The 15,432-nt window shown below is 38.5% G+C and overlaps 1 protein-coding gene across 2 annotated transcripts in view; it reads left to right on the top strand.

Annotated features, from left to right (window-relative positions):
• The window catches only part of MAP2K5 (mitogen-activated protein kinase kinase 5), a 205,271-nt gene that overhangs the window by 106,774 nt on the left and 83,065 nt on the right, over positions 1–15,432 (top strand). For both annotated transcript variants that reach the window (XM_075007039.1, XM_075007040.1), the window contains exon 16: positions 1,548–1,619. In XM_075007039.1, coding sequence (XP_074863140.1) covers positions 1,548–1,619 — 72 coding nt within the window. The remainder of the gene's footprint in view (positions 1–1,547; positions 1,620–15,432) is intronic.

Here is a 15,432-nt window from a genome sequence, read left to right on the forward strand (position 1 = left end):
CTGCATACTTGTTTGCTATGGCCCTGTTTGTATTTCTAAATGTGAACAGTTTTACTATCTTAAATCTTTACTTGTTATAAAAAGGAAGTAAATAATTTTAAAATGGCCACATTGAAGTATGTAGCTGTTAAATGGAGGCTAGGTTCTGTTCTAGAAAAGACGTACTTATATAGTTATGCTGGTGTAACCTTATTGGCAAACCCTCCTAGCACAGAGGCAGCTTTACCAGCAAATAGACCCTTTTGCAAGTATAGTTTATAACTTGTTCCCTAAACTAAATAAATTATAATGGCTAAAGCATGTTTTGGCCAATATAATTTTGTTCATGCTAGGGCTTTTGCTCATATAAAAATAGCATAAAAAGATCACACACACACAATCCACATTATCATACTGTAAAGCTTTCTTTATAGTATCTTAACCTGAACTAGGATAATGGAATTTAGGAATGTTTGTCTTAGTGGCCACAGTAATAAAGATCCTTGTCTTTCACAAGTTGTAGCTCAGTAAAAACTAAGTGTTCTGACACAAGCTGATTTTTTTTTTTTTTTTTTGGTATTGTAATTCTGGAAAACTATTTAGAATGGTGATCCACAAAGGTACCAGAGACAGTTTTGAGTTTCTTTTACTTAAAAGTCATGCTGTGATAAAAGCCTTCAACCTGGGATTAGTCATGCAGAGTAAACATCCTGAAACACGTTGGACTGGCACTAATTTGGGAGTGTGCGTCCTGAAAAGGTCTCTGGATTATTAGAGACTAGAAATACAGCTAGTGGTTTGTAGGTAGTTGGCTAGACAGGTGAATTAATAGCACAGTGGGGAGAGAAGTCTCATGGAGCCTTTTATTGTTGCATTTCACACTGTACTTGACCTTGGGAAGCGTGAATTGTAGCTTTCAGATAAAAACTGTTTCATTTTACAGTGTTCTTGTAGTTCTGTAAATGGGCTGTTAAGTTTCACGTGTTATTTTATGGTTTAATGTATTAATTGAAGAGTTTTTAAAGAAGATTGCCAAGTGTGTCACTCCCTTTTGAAGCATTAGCTTACTAATTGTGAAAGGTTACCTTGGTTTAATTCAGTCTCATTGTTTTTTTTTGTTTGTTTGTTTTTTTTTAAAGCTCCCCGCGCCTCTATTCGATTCTTTTATTCAAAATTTTTGTAAATGGTGTACCTTACCTCTCACTCTGGACTAGAAGTAAATCTGTTGCGCTGATGAAGTGTTAGAATCTGCAGGTGCACATTTGCTGTTTTTTGTAAAATAAAATAGTCCTGGCACAAATGCATTATTAGATACGTGGCCATGCAGAGTGGCATATCTGGGTGGGACACATCCCCTTGCCCAATTGCAGAACTGAGGTAAAAATAAAGTGTGGCATGTTTATGAATAACCTCGTATCTTCATTGTTTTCCAGATTAGACCAATTGAATGTTAAGATTCCTGCAAAATTCTGAGCTAGCTTATCTGCCCAGGGCTACCCTTCAAGAGAACTGCATGCACTTTTGGGTTTTTTTTTAAGGCTCAAGATATTTTCCCTCTTTTCTTTCAGCCTGAACGAATTTCAGGAGAACAATATGGGATTCATTCTGATGTATGGAGTTTAGGGATTTCCTTCATGGAGGTATGTAAATATATATGTATACACTTATTCACATGAGCACATTGAAAGAACTGAACTATGTGTTACAGGGAAATGTAAAACTAATTTAAATCTTAGATTTAAGCGAAGCTCCGTGTGTGTGTGTGTGTGTGTGTGTGTGTAAAAACTTAATCATTGCTAGGTTTCTTAGCTGTATCTAGAATGGATTTATTCTCAGTGATCAACTCCACCTAGTGTGGAGGGCCTGTACATACCAGTTAAACACTTTGTTAGTGCCATGCAGTGAGATGTGGAACAGGATTGGGAGGGCATCTCTATGCTCTCTGCATACGATTAGGGGTGGAGTTGTTCTGAAAGAGGTCTGAATAGGCCAGTGCAGACTGGCTCACTAAGGCTGGGTCTCACAGGGGGCTGTGGAGATGCAGAGGTTGAACTATCATCCCCATGCCCCATTGGAGTTCCTTGTCAAAGGGCTTTGTGTCAGAGGAATGGAATCCTCACTTGTGATTTGAGGATACTCTTTGTGTTGGATATTCACCCCAAGATCAAATTTTCATTTACATTTGTTGTTTCACACCTAAAGTGTGTCTCTGAAACAAAGCTGAGCAAGGCAAATGTGGTCAGGTGGAAATACTGTAATGGCAGATATAGGTACAATTCTGCATATGCAATATTGGTAATCTTCATTCACAGTATGGTAACTTCTGATCCAGGGAAAATGTAAGTAGCCTGGTATTGCTGCTAAGTGCACATCTGAAGTTCTTCAAAGCACTAAGTGCTTTACATAGGTGAGCATTCTCTGTTGTTGTAAACAACAGAGGAGCTAGAGGGCTTCCAGTAACTAGAACTGCCCGTAATTTGAGGAGGAGTTAACAGGTCAAGTGAAATCAGTTTGGCCTGAGTCAGGAAAAAGGGAAACATGACTGATCTGGCATCAGAACTAGTCATTGTGTTAAGGATTACCCAAGACTCTTCAATAAAGAGCTGGTAGAGAGCAGGTGTGACTGTTTTTAGAACATTCATTAGAATGTTTAAAATGTAGTAATAGTCTGTGAGGAGAACTGCCTTATGACAGCATGACCACAGCATATCAAAGGCACTTCTAATGGCTGACTAATGTAGTAACAGTGACGGCAACCTTGGTGTAAATAGTTTCTCTCATTTTAGTATAGGCTAACTCAGAAGTGAGAGGAATAAAACATTCTCTTTTGGTAGATGTAAAACAATATTAACTTAGAGTGAAATTCCTTCCTGTACAGATAACCAGTGGACTTGTGCTGAAGCCCAGCACAACTACGGGCTTAAATGGGACACAGACTTTTTGTGCTAGCCCTCTACATCTGGGTGAATTTCACCCATAGAAATCTGGAAGTTAACTAAGACTTTCTCGTGCATGCAGGTGTGTGTGTGTGTGTGTGTGTGTGTGTGTAATTTGTCACCAAACACATCATTAAACTTAACCACACTGAAAATATGAGCATCATGTGTTGCGTGTTTAACTTTGAATTATTGCATTCAGAGCTTGTCAATCTTTTTTCCAAGGCTGATTAAAATTAACTCTGAATGTACAATAATGGCATATGCTAATGCATCACAAGGGAGGTAGTGCTGTTAATTCATTTACTGCAGTTGGAAGCCGCTATTTTCAATGATTACATCATTGGAGATCTCTTAGAATTTTGGAAGAGATAGAAAATTTATTCATGTCATCACGCTGCGCTCTCTGTGAGTGAGTACAGTTAACAGAAGGGGACTAAAGTGAAATTGTAATGAATTCATATTTGAACAGGGTTGGGTCTTGGTTCAGTTCTATTGTGATGTAAATTATCTACAGCATGTATTTACCAGTACATTAATTTAATGTGAAGTATATACAACAATACGTGCCCATGGACAGGAGTGCGGTGTTGTCCCATTTCAACCTGAACAACTAGTTGAAATTTCAGTCCCTGTGGACCTTCTGGGAGCAGATATTAGTTATAAGTATTTCTTCGAAATACTCCTGTTTATTTACAAAAAATGTACAAAGTCATAGAATCATAGGGCTGGAAGGGACCTGAGGAATTTTGCGTTTCTGTACATGAGGAAACCACTTCTTTTGCTCACAGTACCAAGAGCACTCTTCTAGCCTTCATCCCTATCCCAAAATCCTCATCCCAGATTTCTTTCAGGATCAGCCATCATGCTTTGGTCTGTTCCTTCAGCCTCTCTGACCTCAGTTTGTGTGAATTCTCTGTTCCAAGCCTCTCGCACCCCTAACCAAAAGAATATTCCACTCCGGTTAAAGTGGTGGTGGAGGGGCCTTATATTTAGAGTTATGTTAATTAAAAGGTTTATTTACATCTAGTGTTCTAAATGTGGTTTTAACTCAACTCATGACAGCAATAACAGACCCTAAAATGCAAATAATTCCTTAGTAAACCAAAATTCTGAATTTTATTTGATCTGTGATTTTGCATGGAGGATTAGTAGAAGCCAGTTTACAGCTTGTCTTTTTAATGCTGATTTTTGCATAATATCAGCCAGTATTGAGGGGACATTTTGGGTCTATATTAACTCTCTTCTTCAATCAAGCCTTCTCTAACCTGCTTTTCTCTCTCCTTCAGTGTGTCAGATGCGCAGAACAATTTGGCTCTGTGTTCTTTGTTAATTGGTATGTCATCTGGTCCTTTGAGACCTCTCTTCAACATGATCACTGTTTTATTGGAGTGGTTTGAGTGATGTGTTAAATGATGAAAGCAAGGACAGTGGCTTAGAAAAATGTCTCAAGAAGGTGAAGAAGATGCTCAAAGAGCCACGCAAGGTCACTGTCATTAAAGTAACACTATCTATTGACATGGGGATTGGTGGTACAGTATTCCAGGCTCCTGCTCGTGAAGCAGAGAGGGCAGTCAGAGTTTATTCTTGGATTTTACAGTTGTCTTAACTCACTTCTTTATTTTTTTTTCTAATATCTGAACTCTTATGCCCTTAAGCTAGCAGTTAGAGCACATTGATTAACAAGAAATAGTATATTGGACCAAAATATTGAGGGCTGTTTTGATGTTTCAGTTGTTATAGCAGATCTTCTAATAGTATTTAATCTAAACCTCAGAAATATGTGGAATTTTTTTGCGAGCGTGCTGTGGGTAATTAGAAACTCTTTACTTTTAAAGTTTGTCTGCTTTCCTCGGTGTCTGCAAGCTGGGTTTAAAAAGTGGGGGAATGTAGCAAGTTAACCGGGATGAGCCCATCTTGTTAGAAAATGGGCACCTGCAATTCCCATTGAAATGAGCTTGAGGACAGTTAGCATCTCACAGGATCAGCCTCTTTCCAGAGGAAAGGAAACGTTATTTGCTTATTCTTGTGGAATTTGGGTTTTATTTCTTTTTAAAAGGCGCATTAATTCAGTGTGTAATCCATAAACCTCTCTTTGGCTATTTCATAGCAAATAATTTGTGTATTTTCATGAGGTTTTTAGCTGTAGTTTTATTTAAGTGCTTTTTGGTTGACAAAGCAAGTTCATTTTAAACCAGTGGCATTGCTGTCATTGCACTGAAGGCTGTGTCAGCACTTTCATTATAAACACTGTTTTTTGGGGTATATAACTCAATCACAAAATAAACGACAGGCAGCTTGGGCTAAACTGAAGTGCAGTTTGCAATCAGTGTTCTTCAGACAACTGCTGAGAACATGGAAGAGGATAGTTTGAATGGTCTGATAGCTCTTTTTAATGCCCTAATGAGTAAGATTCCATGCCTACTATACTCCGTTACTGTCTGAAAGGGAACAGCAGTGCTGCCTAATGAAAATAAAATTTACTTTGTTGATTTTTTTTTAATAATGAGCACTCTTGTCTTGAGATGCTTTTTAGAGGTGTTATGCAAAAAAAACTTGAAGGTGAGCTTTGCAACATATTAATCTATGGTATGCTCTAATTAATAAATTTAAGGGGAAATGTGTAAAAGCTGAGGTTTTTGTTTCTGAAGCATGATTTTTCTGCATATAATACCTACTGCTTATATTGGACTTAATATTTACAAGAAACTGAACACATTCTCAATTAATGCTCCTCTGAGATAGGTAAATATTATTGACCTTGTTTTACAAATTGGACATTTTTTCTTTGATTATGTAATGCCAGCAGTGTGCTAGGCACCGTACAGATTTGTAAAATAACTTTGGTCACTGACCAAATCATTTAAAATCATTAGCCCTGGTCTTGCAATCAGATTCACTAGCATGGAGCCTATCGATTGGCAACACACAAGCTCATGTTAGCAGATCCAGTTTGTGGATTAGGGCCCATCTTGTATGTACAAAAAGAAGCATTATTTTTTATTATAAATTGGTTCTCAAAAAAGGTGAAATGGTTTGCCCAAGCTGCAGAGTTGAATGAGTGTTAGAGCAGGGATGTGGACATGGGTGACTTGACTTCCTTTATACACTAATAGTGTGCTTCCCATTTCACATCTCTCTTTGCGTCCTTCACAATCTCAATACTCTTCCGTTCTTCAGTCACAAAAACAGTCTTCTTTCCTTCCAATCCCCATCTTTAAAAAGACTACCCTTGCAAAGCAAATCAGTGTTATCTTGTACAGGAAAGAAATACCCTTGCACATTAGTAATAATATGAATATTCTTTGCAGTCCTATAAGATTGAACCTTCCTTTGAATATCTACAGTAAATTGTCTGTTTTCTTTTATCTATGTATTTAGTGGAGCTTTAGTGACTCAGTAACTCTACATGTCAGTCAAGTTAACAAGGACTTTTAAGAATTGTTGCAGATTATTAGGCTGTTGTGTGTTTTCAGTAATTACTCAAGTACTGCAATATGTGGAGACCATAACTGAGCCATTAACTATATAGTGCATGTTTGTGACGTGTGTGTTTCAGGCTCACTTACAAATTTATTTTCCAGATAAATAAACTAAAATGAATATGTAATCGTAAGGGATTTTTATGTACTGATTCTTGAGCATATTTGGGTAGCTAACACAGTATTGGGGCAGCACAGAGAGTGCATATGTAGAAGTGTTGAGATGAGACTTCAGGGTCGCAGATAATACCCAGCTTTCAGGTAGCAGAGGCAAATAGAAGATCTGAGTCTGAAGAGGGTGCTAGAAGAGAATGAAGTTCTGCTTGAGGATGCTCTTCTTGAGCAAGAGAATCATTTCAGTTGTTGAGCTGTTTAGCTGTAGGAAGCTGACATAAAGCCACAAGTATATATAGTCAGGAAAAGGAGAGGTAATTGACAGGGAGGAATCTGTGTAGAGAGTTCAGAATGAGTGTTGAGGTGAATATCATCTGTAGAAGTGGTTAAGGTTACATTTGGAGATTGAGTTGGATTCTTAGCTGAGCGTGAGAGTCAAATTCATCCGCAGCACCACTTGGATCCTACTTAAACCCTGTTTTGAAGATCTAAGAGGGATGTTTGCAGAGGGGTCAGTTTTGTCATGAGTAGGGAAAAGAGAGAACTGAGACAATTCCTTACAGCTGAGTTTTGGTGTAGCATTAGAGACGGAGTGAGAGCAGTTTGATAGATGTAGAACAGTGGCAGGAGGTAACCATGAATGTTTTGATGCATGTCAGTGTGACTCCTGGAGGCAATCTAGGAGCATGAAATGATCCTGGTGTCAAAAGGCTGCACAGAGAAGAAGTAGCAGTAACATTAATTAAAATAGGCAGTTAGGATGATGACAAAGGTCAAGATGAAAAGGCAAATGAGAATTACACTTCAGTCCTGTGAAAAGCAGGGCCTCAGTTTCATATGTGATTTTACATACCAGGTATACCAGAAGAGTAGGCCAACCAAGAGGTGTCAGATAGAGAGGCAGTCTTTTTACCAGAAATTACCTGACTTTTGACAAATGGCAACAGAATTTTAAGTTATTGTACTGTTTGTACTTTGTGAGCGTGTAATTTAAATGGAAAGGGGAAGGGTCCTGGAAGCCTCCTGGTAGCTGTTGATATCCTCTGGAGTTACATGCAAATCCATGTGCCAGTCCTGATGGGAAAAATCCAGACATGAATTTCCAGAGCTTGTAAGATTTACTTGATTACCCAGACTTCTTAGATATCTATCACCTTGGTATCTGGATCATATTGCAATAAATTTTCAAAGGACTACTTACTGTTCCTGCTGCCTGTTGAATGGCAAATGCCATGTGACTGAAAATTCCGGGCTTAACACAAATTAAAACTACTTTCCAGAAGCCTCCAAACACAGATTTTAGCTAGTCCTGTTAGGAGAAGCAAGTGTCAAAGCCACAGACTACAGAGAATTCTTCAGCACCTGTTCCTGTGAATGCAGGTCTCCAGACAGGCAGCAAAAGCATTCTTATGCACAGCAGCTATTCTGACAGGGCATTGGAGATAGGTGGACATTGTACAGCTAGAGCTTGTTCATTTGTGGCTTCATTAATAACCTACCTGTTCAATCACACCAAAAGTTAGATGATAGCGTGGAGCATGAAGCAGAAGTGTTATATGCTTATGTCTTCTGGCCCCTAATTCAAAGAGTGTATATAAATTTTAATATGTGCTGTCCCAGCAGTGTTCTGGAATTATGAATTATAGCCATGTAATGCATATCATTATGATCAGGTAATCCAGTTTAAAAAAAAAAAAAAAGTCGTGAAATCTTTGTACGGCATTTTCTGTATTTTACAAGAAAACACCAAAGAGGCTTAACCTGAGACTTTTCAGCTTGTAACAGTGACCAGGAAGGCAGGATATGAAAAATCACGAATGTTATGAAGAAAGTTAATAGGGAAGTATTACTTATACTTCTACATAACACAAGAACAAGTGGTCACCTGACGAAATTAATAGGCAGCTTCTCCACACAATTGTTTTGCTGGCTGCTGTGAATGTCAACAGTATAACTGTGTTCAAGTAGAATTAGAGAAGTTCAGAGGATTGCTGTTAGCCAAGGTGGTCAGCAATGCAACCCCATGTTCTGGGTGTCCCTAGCCTCTGACTCCCAGGAGTTGGCAGTGCACCACAGGGGATGGATCACTAAATCACTGTTCTGTCCATTCTCTCCGAAGCACCTGGCACTGGTCACTGTAGGACAGCAAGATTTAAATCTGGGTGGGCCGTTGGTCTGACCCTGGGTGGCTATTCTTATGTCAGGCCTGTAAATTCAGAGTGTCAAAAGTAAATGCGCAGAAAGTATCCAAAAAAAAAATTCACAGTGTCCTAAATTCTGTCAAAAGCAAATTTTATTTAATTTTGTAATAAACATTTCTCTCAGTGCTGAGCTGTGGTCTCCCAGTTTGCAGCTCAGCCCACTGATGCGCAACCCAAATGAGTTTTATTGGAGTCCTCTAAAAAAGGAAGGTTTAAACTGCAGAGTATGAATCATGTCAGGGCTGACTGATGTCACTGTATTCATTAAGAACACCTGCTACCAGAAGACACAAGCTCGGCAGTAAATAAACATGCTACAGGAGTATTATTTCTTAACTCTGACATAGAGGAAGCAAGTAATTGTTAAATTAATTGAATGTATTAGATCAATCTGAGCACATTTCAGTAGCTACAATATGATGTGTTTTAAATTGCTTTTTTTTCTTACTGCATCAATTTAAACTAATAAAGATCACCATTGCTTCTATAACCAGCTACCCAAATACCCAGCAATGCTTGAGTACAATGGGCAGTAAAGTGGTTGCACATTGGTCCATAACAATGATAAAATACACTTAGGCCAGGGTTACATTAGCGAGTTTTGCAGACGAAACCCCAGCACTTTTCACCAGCCACGTTAGGTTTGTCAGCCGTGAGGCATAACACTGCAGTCGACGGGTTCTGCCAATAAAAAAGCCGTGTGGACACTCAGGGTGCAGAGGGGACCTTCTGTACAGACAGGGCGTCCACAACAATGGGCAGGTCTGTCTGCTGTGCTTCCAGGAGCCTGTTTTGTCGAGAGAGTGGCCAAGCAGTCTGGCCGCTCTATTGACAGAGCAGAGTGCTCTTCTGATAGGCTTTTGTGTGTGGCCAAACTCTGTGGACACAAGTTTTGCTGGGAAATCTCTTACAACCATGACTTTTGTCAAGAGTACTGTAGTGTAACCACAGACAGAGTGTATCTTAAAAAATACTGGATAGAAAATCCAGAAAACTGATATTCTTTGGCCATATAAGAGAAGCAGTACAGGATTCCCAGCATTACCTCACCAGTGTGCCAGAAACTTAACTTAATGGGACCAGCTCTGTCACTGAGAAGGTAATTCAGTTTCCAGACCACTTTTATATTCCTCTTTTCTTATGGTAACTGGGAGCAGAACTGGATCTTGAATCTTTGGCCTGACCGTTAAAAATTGCAGTGATGTTTCTGAGAAGCAGACACACATCCAGTGGTCTGTGCTGGCAGCTCTGAAAGAAATGACACCTTTCCTCCCTTTTTGAAATTAGTTTTCTCAAGTTATTTAAATTGTTGTAGCAGTGTCTCTCGACCTTTCCAGACTACTGTACCTCTTTCAAGAGTCTGATTTGTCTCATGTGCCCCTAAGTTTTATTCCACTAAAACTTACAAAATCAGAAATACAAATACAAAAATGTGACAGCACACTATTATTGAAAAAATGCTGTCTTTCTCATTTAACCATATAAATCAGTTGCAATATACTTACTGTATTTACATTTCAGTGTATCGTATACGGAGCCTATTATATGTCAGTTTGTACTGACTTAGCTTTTTAATGTAGCCTGTTGTCAAGCTAGGCAAATATGTAAATGAGTTGGTGTCCCCCTAGAAGACTTCTGAGCACCCCCAACGATACACATTCCTCAGGGCTCGAGCTATACTGTTAACAAATGATAATACAATATCTTTTGCTCATACAGCAGGTAATCATTTATTGACTCCCTTGTGCAAGTAGGCCAGGTGAAGTCACTGGGACTCGTTATGGGTAAGGTGAGCACTACTAGTCTCATGATGACTTGAAGTAAAATTGTTTTTAATCCTGCTACCTATATTGTTTAGGCATATTTTGTTAGCTGTGTAAAGCCAAATATTTTAGAAATCGGCATTTAGAACAAAAATAGTCTGTTTTTCTATGTTATTTTTGTGTCACTTATCTAACCAACACTGCACTACACTTTCATCATCTTTACCCAGCCATCAGGATGAAGGAAGACAGTGTCCAGCCATAGCAGTACTTCTGTGGTTGCAGAATTAGAAGTAAAGGTATCAGTGCCTGAGGGTTGGGTCATGAATTAATAATTGCTCTGTGGCGGTGGAGGCCCGTCAGAATAGCTGAAAATGGGGAAGTTGCCTTGCAGAGCGCTATCAATCACTCAGTGACCATAACTTCCAGTAATTAGTGTATTTTATGGGCCTTTGCTTCAGTGACTTGGAAGCACATATGCTCCACTCACAGCTAAACTTAGCCAGAGTAATATTCCAAGATGATTTATCCGCTTGCTGCACTGGGATGTAACCCTATATTAGGTGAAGATTGTGAACTAAGCTGCAATAAAGTGTAAGTTTAGGTACAGTTTGCCCAGGTTGAGACCTCAATGTATCATGTTTTTCAGCATTCGAAGCTAAGCCACCATGGGCAGGCTTTCTAACAGTGAAATAAATAAAGTAATTAAGCCCCTGAACAGCTAGATGGGAATAGCATTGTGTTTCTCTGTGCTGTAATACATAAAATTTATTTTAATGTGGCGTTTTCTTCATAGAAGTACCTGCTGTGATCAACCAATCTTCTGTTGTAAAAATAACAAAATATTGGAGATCTTTATCAGCAGTGTTTGCTTTTCTATGTTATTAATGGTTTGCTATGGAGGAGGCAGTGGGCCAAAATCTGATCTTCACACTGATTTAAATCCAGAGCAGCTCAGTTATTGCATAGAACTGGACTTGATGACCTGTCAGGGCTCCTTCCAGTCCTGTAGGTCTGATATATTTCTCTGGATTTGCACCAGTGTAACTGACCTGGAAATCTGAGCCTGTAGATTCTCAATGAGAGTGTGGTGTGTTTGTTGTAGCCTTGTTCATACCTGATAAACTGTCATATTGAAGCTGTGATTTAGAGTTGTGCTGCACTAACGGCTGACTATCATCAGCCCCACCCCAGGCTCTGCCCCTTTCTGGAGTGTGGAGTGGGGCCTTCCCACTCCTAGCCCCCAAGCTGACAGTGGCTGACAGCCCTGCTGGCTGAAGCACTGAGACGGGATATGGGTCCACTCAAGCTTTCGTGTTGAAGCAGCCGCATTAAGGATAAATAATGAAAGAGTGGCTGAAGCTAGAGAACTGGCCCCCGGGTCTCCCACCTCCTAACCATTGGACTACAGGACCCTTTGGCTTTGTTTACATGGCACCGTAAGCCATGAAATAAGCTATTCCATTTGCACTACACAAATTGCATAATTTATTTCGATTGGATTTAAAAATAGGCTATTTTGGCACATGGCACTCTCTGTATGGTGCCACATACTGAAATTAAGCCCTATTTTGAGGCATCCCTATACTCCTCATGTGGTAAGGTGTACAGGGGTGCCGGAATACTATGCCCATAATCTCAAAAACTGTTTCAAGACAACAGGCACTTTTGCATAGATTCAGGCAGCTATTTGGGGATACATAGCCTTTCTGTCTCCCTGACCCAAAGACTATTCTGCTGTGTATAAATGTTCAAATAGTCTTTGTGCCAGAGAGAGCAAATGTGAATGACTAGGTACAGCAGTGGTTAGAGCATCTACTTGGAAGATGAGTCATTTTACCCATGTAATTTATTAGTCTCATGGAGTTCTGTGGACAATCCATGTGTGTTATACCTATGTTTGCAAGATTAGGGATTGAGGTAGGGAGGTGTACATGCCTTTGTCATAGATATTTTTCTCTCCTTAGGGATAAAGAAAACAATAATATCTGTAAATTAGACATGTAAGGATAAGAAATGACACTGTTCTGAATCAACACCTTTGCAGACCCTGATATATGAAATTAGACATAATTCTGAGGATTTGCAGATTGGGAGAAACATGCAGTTCAGTGGTGATCTTTAGTTTACAATTTATTTATTATAATGCATGTTTTTAAAAAGCAAAAGTGAAACTAATTATGCTTAATTAAGGTGAATTAGGCTTGACTCTTTAATACGTTTTTATGGAGAGATGCTGAACCAGGAAATGTCGCAACGGTTATTAGGGTATATTTCTGTTGGGCCTGATGGTGTTAGTAATAAGCTTCTTCCTCATAGTTCTAGACATGAACAAATATGTCACTTCATCAGTCTCTGTTACTCGCACTTATGCCCCTCCGCAGGGGTTGCAGATTCCACAAGTTATCTACTAATGGCATTATACATTAAAAATTGAAGCTTTCCTTACTCTGAGACCTTTCAAGGCTTTGTTCTTAAGCCCCAGACACTTTGGAGTACAGCTGCAAACGGTACACAGAAAATTAAATTAATTTGTAACTCTTTTTCTTTGTCCTGCATTACTAAATCCTGAACATTTAATTGAAACCCTACTTCAACATGCTTTGTGTTTCTGTTCTTCTCTGTTGTCAGTTTAACCTTAGAAGCACTTTAACACTGGTAAATTGCTGTTATATCCTTTGGATTTTTTTTTTAACTGAGCAGTACGAGGAGTGTAAAATTGATATGAGAGGGAAAGACAAATCAAAAAATCTTAGTAGTTTTTGAGGTATTTAATATTTATTAAGGTCCTCACCAGAAGAGTTTCAGATGATTTTAAGCCATCTGTCTAGGAATGCATAAATTGATTTTGGAATGAAATCTCACCTAGGGAATTTTATGTAATCCAGTAGTTAAGTCTGATCTTTAAAGTTTCCTGTCTGAATGCTCCAAAGTGGTGGCTTCCTTTCCATAAAATGAGGTTTTAACTGCAGTGCACAATCTAAATGCAAAATCCTTGGATGGAAATTTAATTGTGTAAAATGTGCACAAGGTAATTAAGAACAAATTTTAGAACATTTCAGACGATAAAGTCCTCCTTCAGCTACATCACTAGCGATATTGCAAATGCTTATTTTCAATTTGCAGTTATGCTGAGAAACATGGAATGTGTCTAAATTAAGAATAAAACATCCCATGCTTTTCAGCATAACTGTAAATTAAAAACAACTTGCACAACATAGAAAATAATCTAAATAGGAAACTTTCTAGCTTGACTGTCCCAAAAACCGTTTTGATCCTCCTTTTCTGATCATCACAGGGGTCGTTCTTCTAGACTTGCTCAGTGACTGTAGCAATTCGTACTAGCAATACAACTGTTTGCAACTTGTTAATCAAGTGGCAATTCCTATCTTTGGAAAGAAGCAACTTTGTACAGTGGTTAGAGCAAGAGATTTGCTGGCAAGGACTGCTGAATCTATTTCTAGCCCCAGACTAACTCTCTGGGTAACTTTGATAAGTTCTTTGAGCTCTGTCTAGCTCAGTTTTTCTGTGTATTTAAAACAAAACAAAAAAACTTTATAAACCTCAGGTAGGGAAGGTTTTCAGAACCATTAATGGGATCTAGGATTTCTGCTTTTGAAAATCTCCTATTCTCTAAAACATTTTGCAACTTAGTATGGTGGTGGTCAACCAAAGATCTCAAAATATTACTACTATCATAGGCATTTGAGATTATTTGTATCTAATATTGAGGACTTGATTCTGAATCTCTTGTTCCCATGAATAGTTCTGTGGAGCTCAGTGGGGGTACTCCCCTAAGAGGTACTTACATCAGTGTCAGTCAGTTTGTAAAGCCATAACTTTGGTTAATAACAGTGCAACATCAAAATTTTGTTTCTCTACAATGATAATTTTATAGGAAAGTAAGGTGCTGTGTTCTGACACTTGTGAGGAGCATGTGGAAAATGGAAGATCGTTAAGCCTTGGGACTGAAACATGGTTGTTTCACAGTAAAATAGTAGAAAAACATTGTTTTGTTTTGTTTTTTAAATAAACCTGGCTGATAGATCCTTTCAGGATTTAATTCCCATTTATGTGTAAGCCATTTTGTACCATTTTGGCGTTATACATTACACTTTTTTTTTAATTCTTTAATACTTCTAAATTAGAAGCAGGCCCTCAGAGTTTGAGTATTCCTCTCTCTTCATTACTATTGAAGACCATGCACAATGCTCAGCACTTCCCCGATCCTAAGTGTTCAGAATTAAAAGGTTTTGTTTTAAACCCAGTAGGATTTTTTTTTTAATTTTTATTAAATTCCCTCATGTACACGTAGAGGATGGGAGAGATTCTTGATAGATTGCTTCTGCTTCTGTATTTGATATCTTTTGCATTTTTCATTGGGCTTTTGCTGCTTGTGTTTAAATCAGTTCTTTAGTAAAGATGATAAAGGGTACAAAACTCCTGTTGGCATAGCTCTAATTTGTTTGGTTTTGGTTGTTTTTTCCCTTTAACTGTTACCCTGTTTATAAATCTAAATCTGCGTCTAGAGGTCATTGGTTGGCTGAACTTAAACCATTTTACTCAGTAAATTTAATTAAGAAAATACAGTGCAACTCATAAGCAAATGAGTTTTTCCTAGTTTTAAACCAAACCACCCTCTTGAGTGCTGATTGCCTTGCTCGACCCCTGGTGATATAGAAACAGGCAAAATTAAAAAGGACATTAAAGCTTCATTAAATCTGAAACACATTTAGTACAGTGACATATCTGCAGGCTATTTCAGGGAAGATTACATACTCTTTGGTAAGTTTCTTAATTTATAATACCTTGACAATTTTTGATGGGGAGGGGGAGCCCTCTGACTACATCAACACAATAATGATTCTAGGAGGCACAGAACTGTCATATTCTGCTTTGTTCTTGTATTGTTTTCCAGTTGTCAGTTGAGGAAATCTGTCTTGTTTTGATTTTTTTT

The sequence above is a fragment of the Carettochelys insculpta genome, chromosome 12 (assembly GCF_033958435.1).
Source record: "Carettochelys insculpta isolate YL-2023 chromosome 12, ASM3395843v1, whole genome shotgun sequence".
Lineage (NCBI taxonomy): Eukaryota > Metazoa > Chordata > Testudines > Carettochelyidae > Carettochelys > Carettochelys insculpta.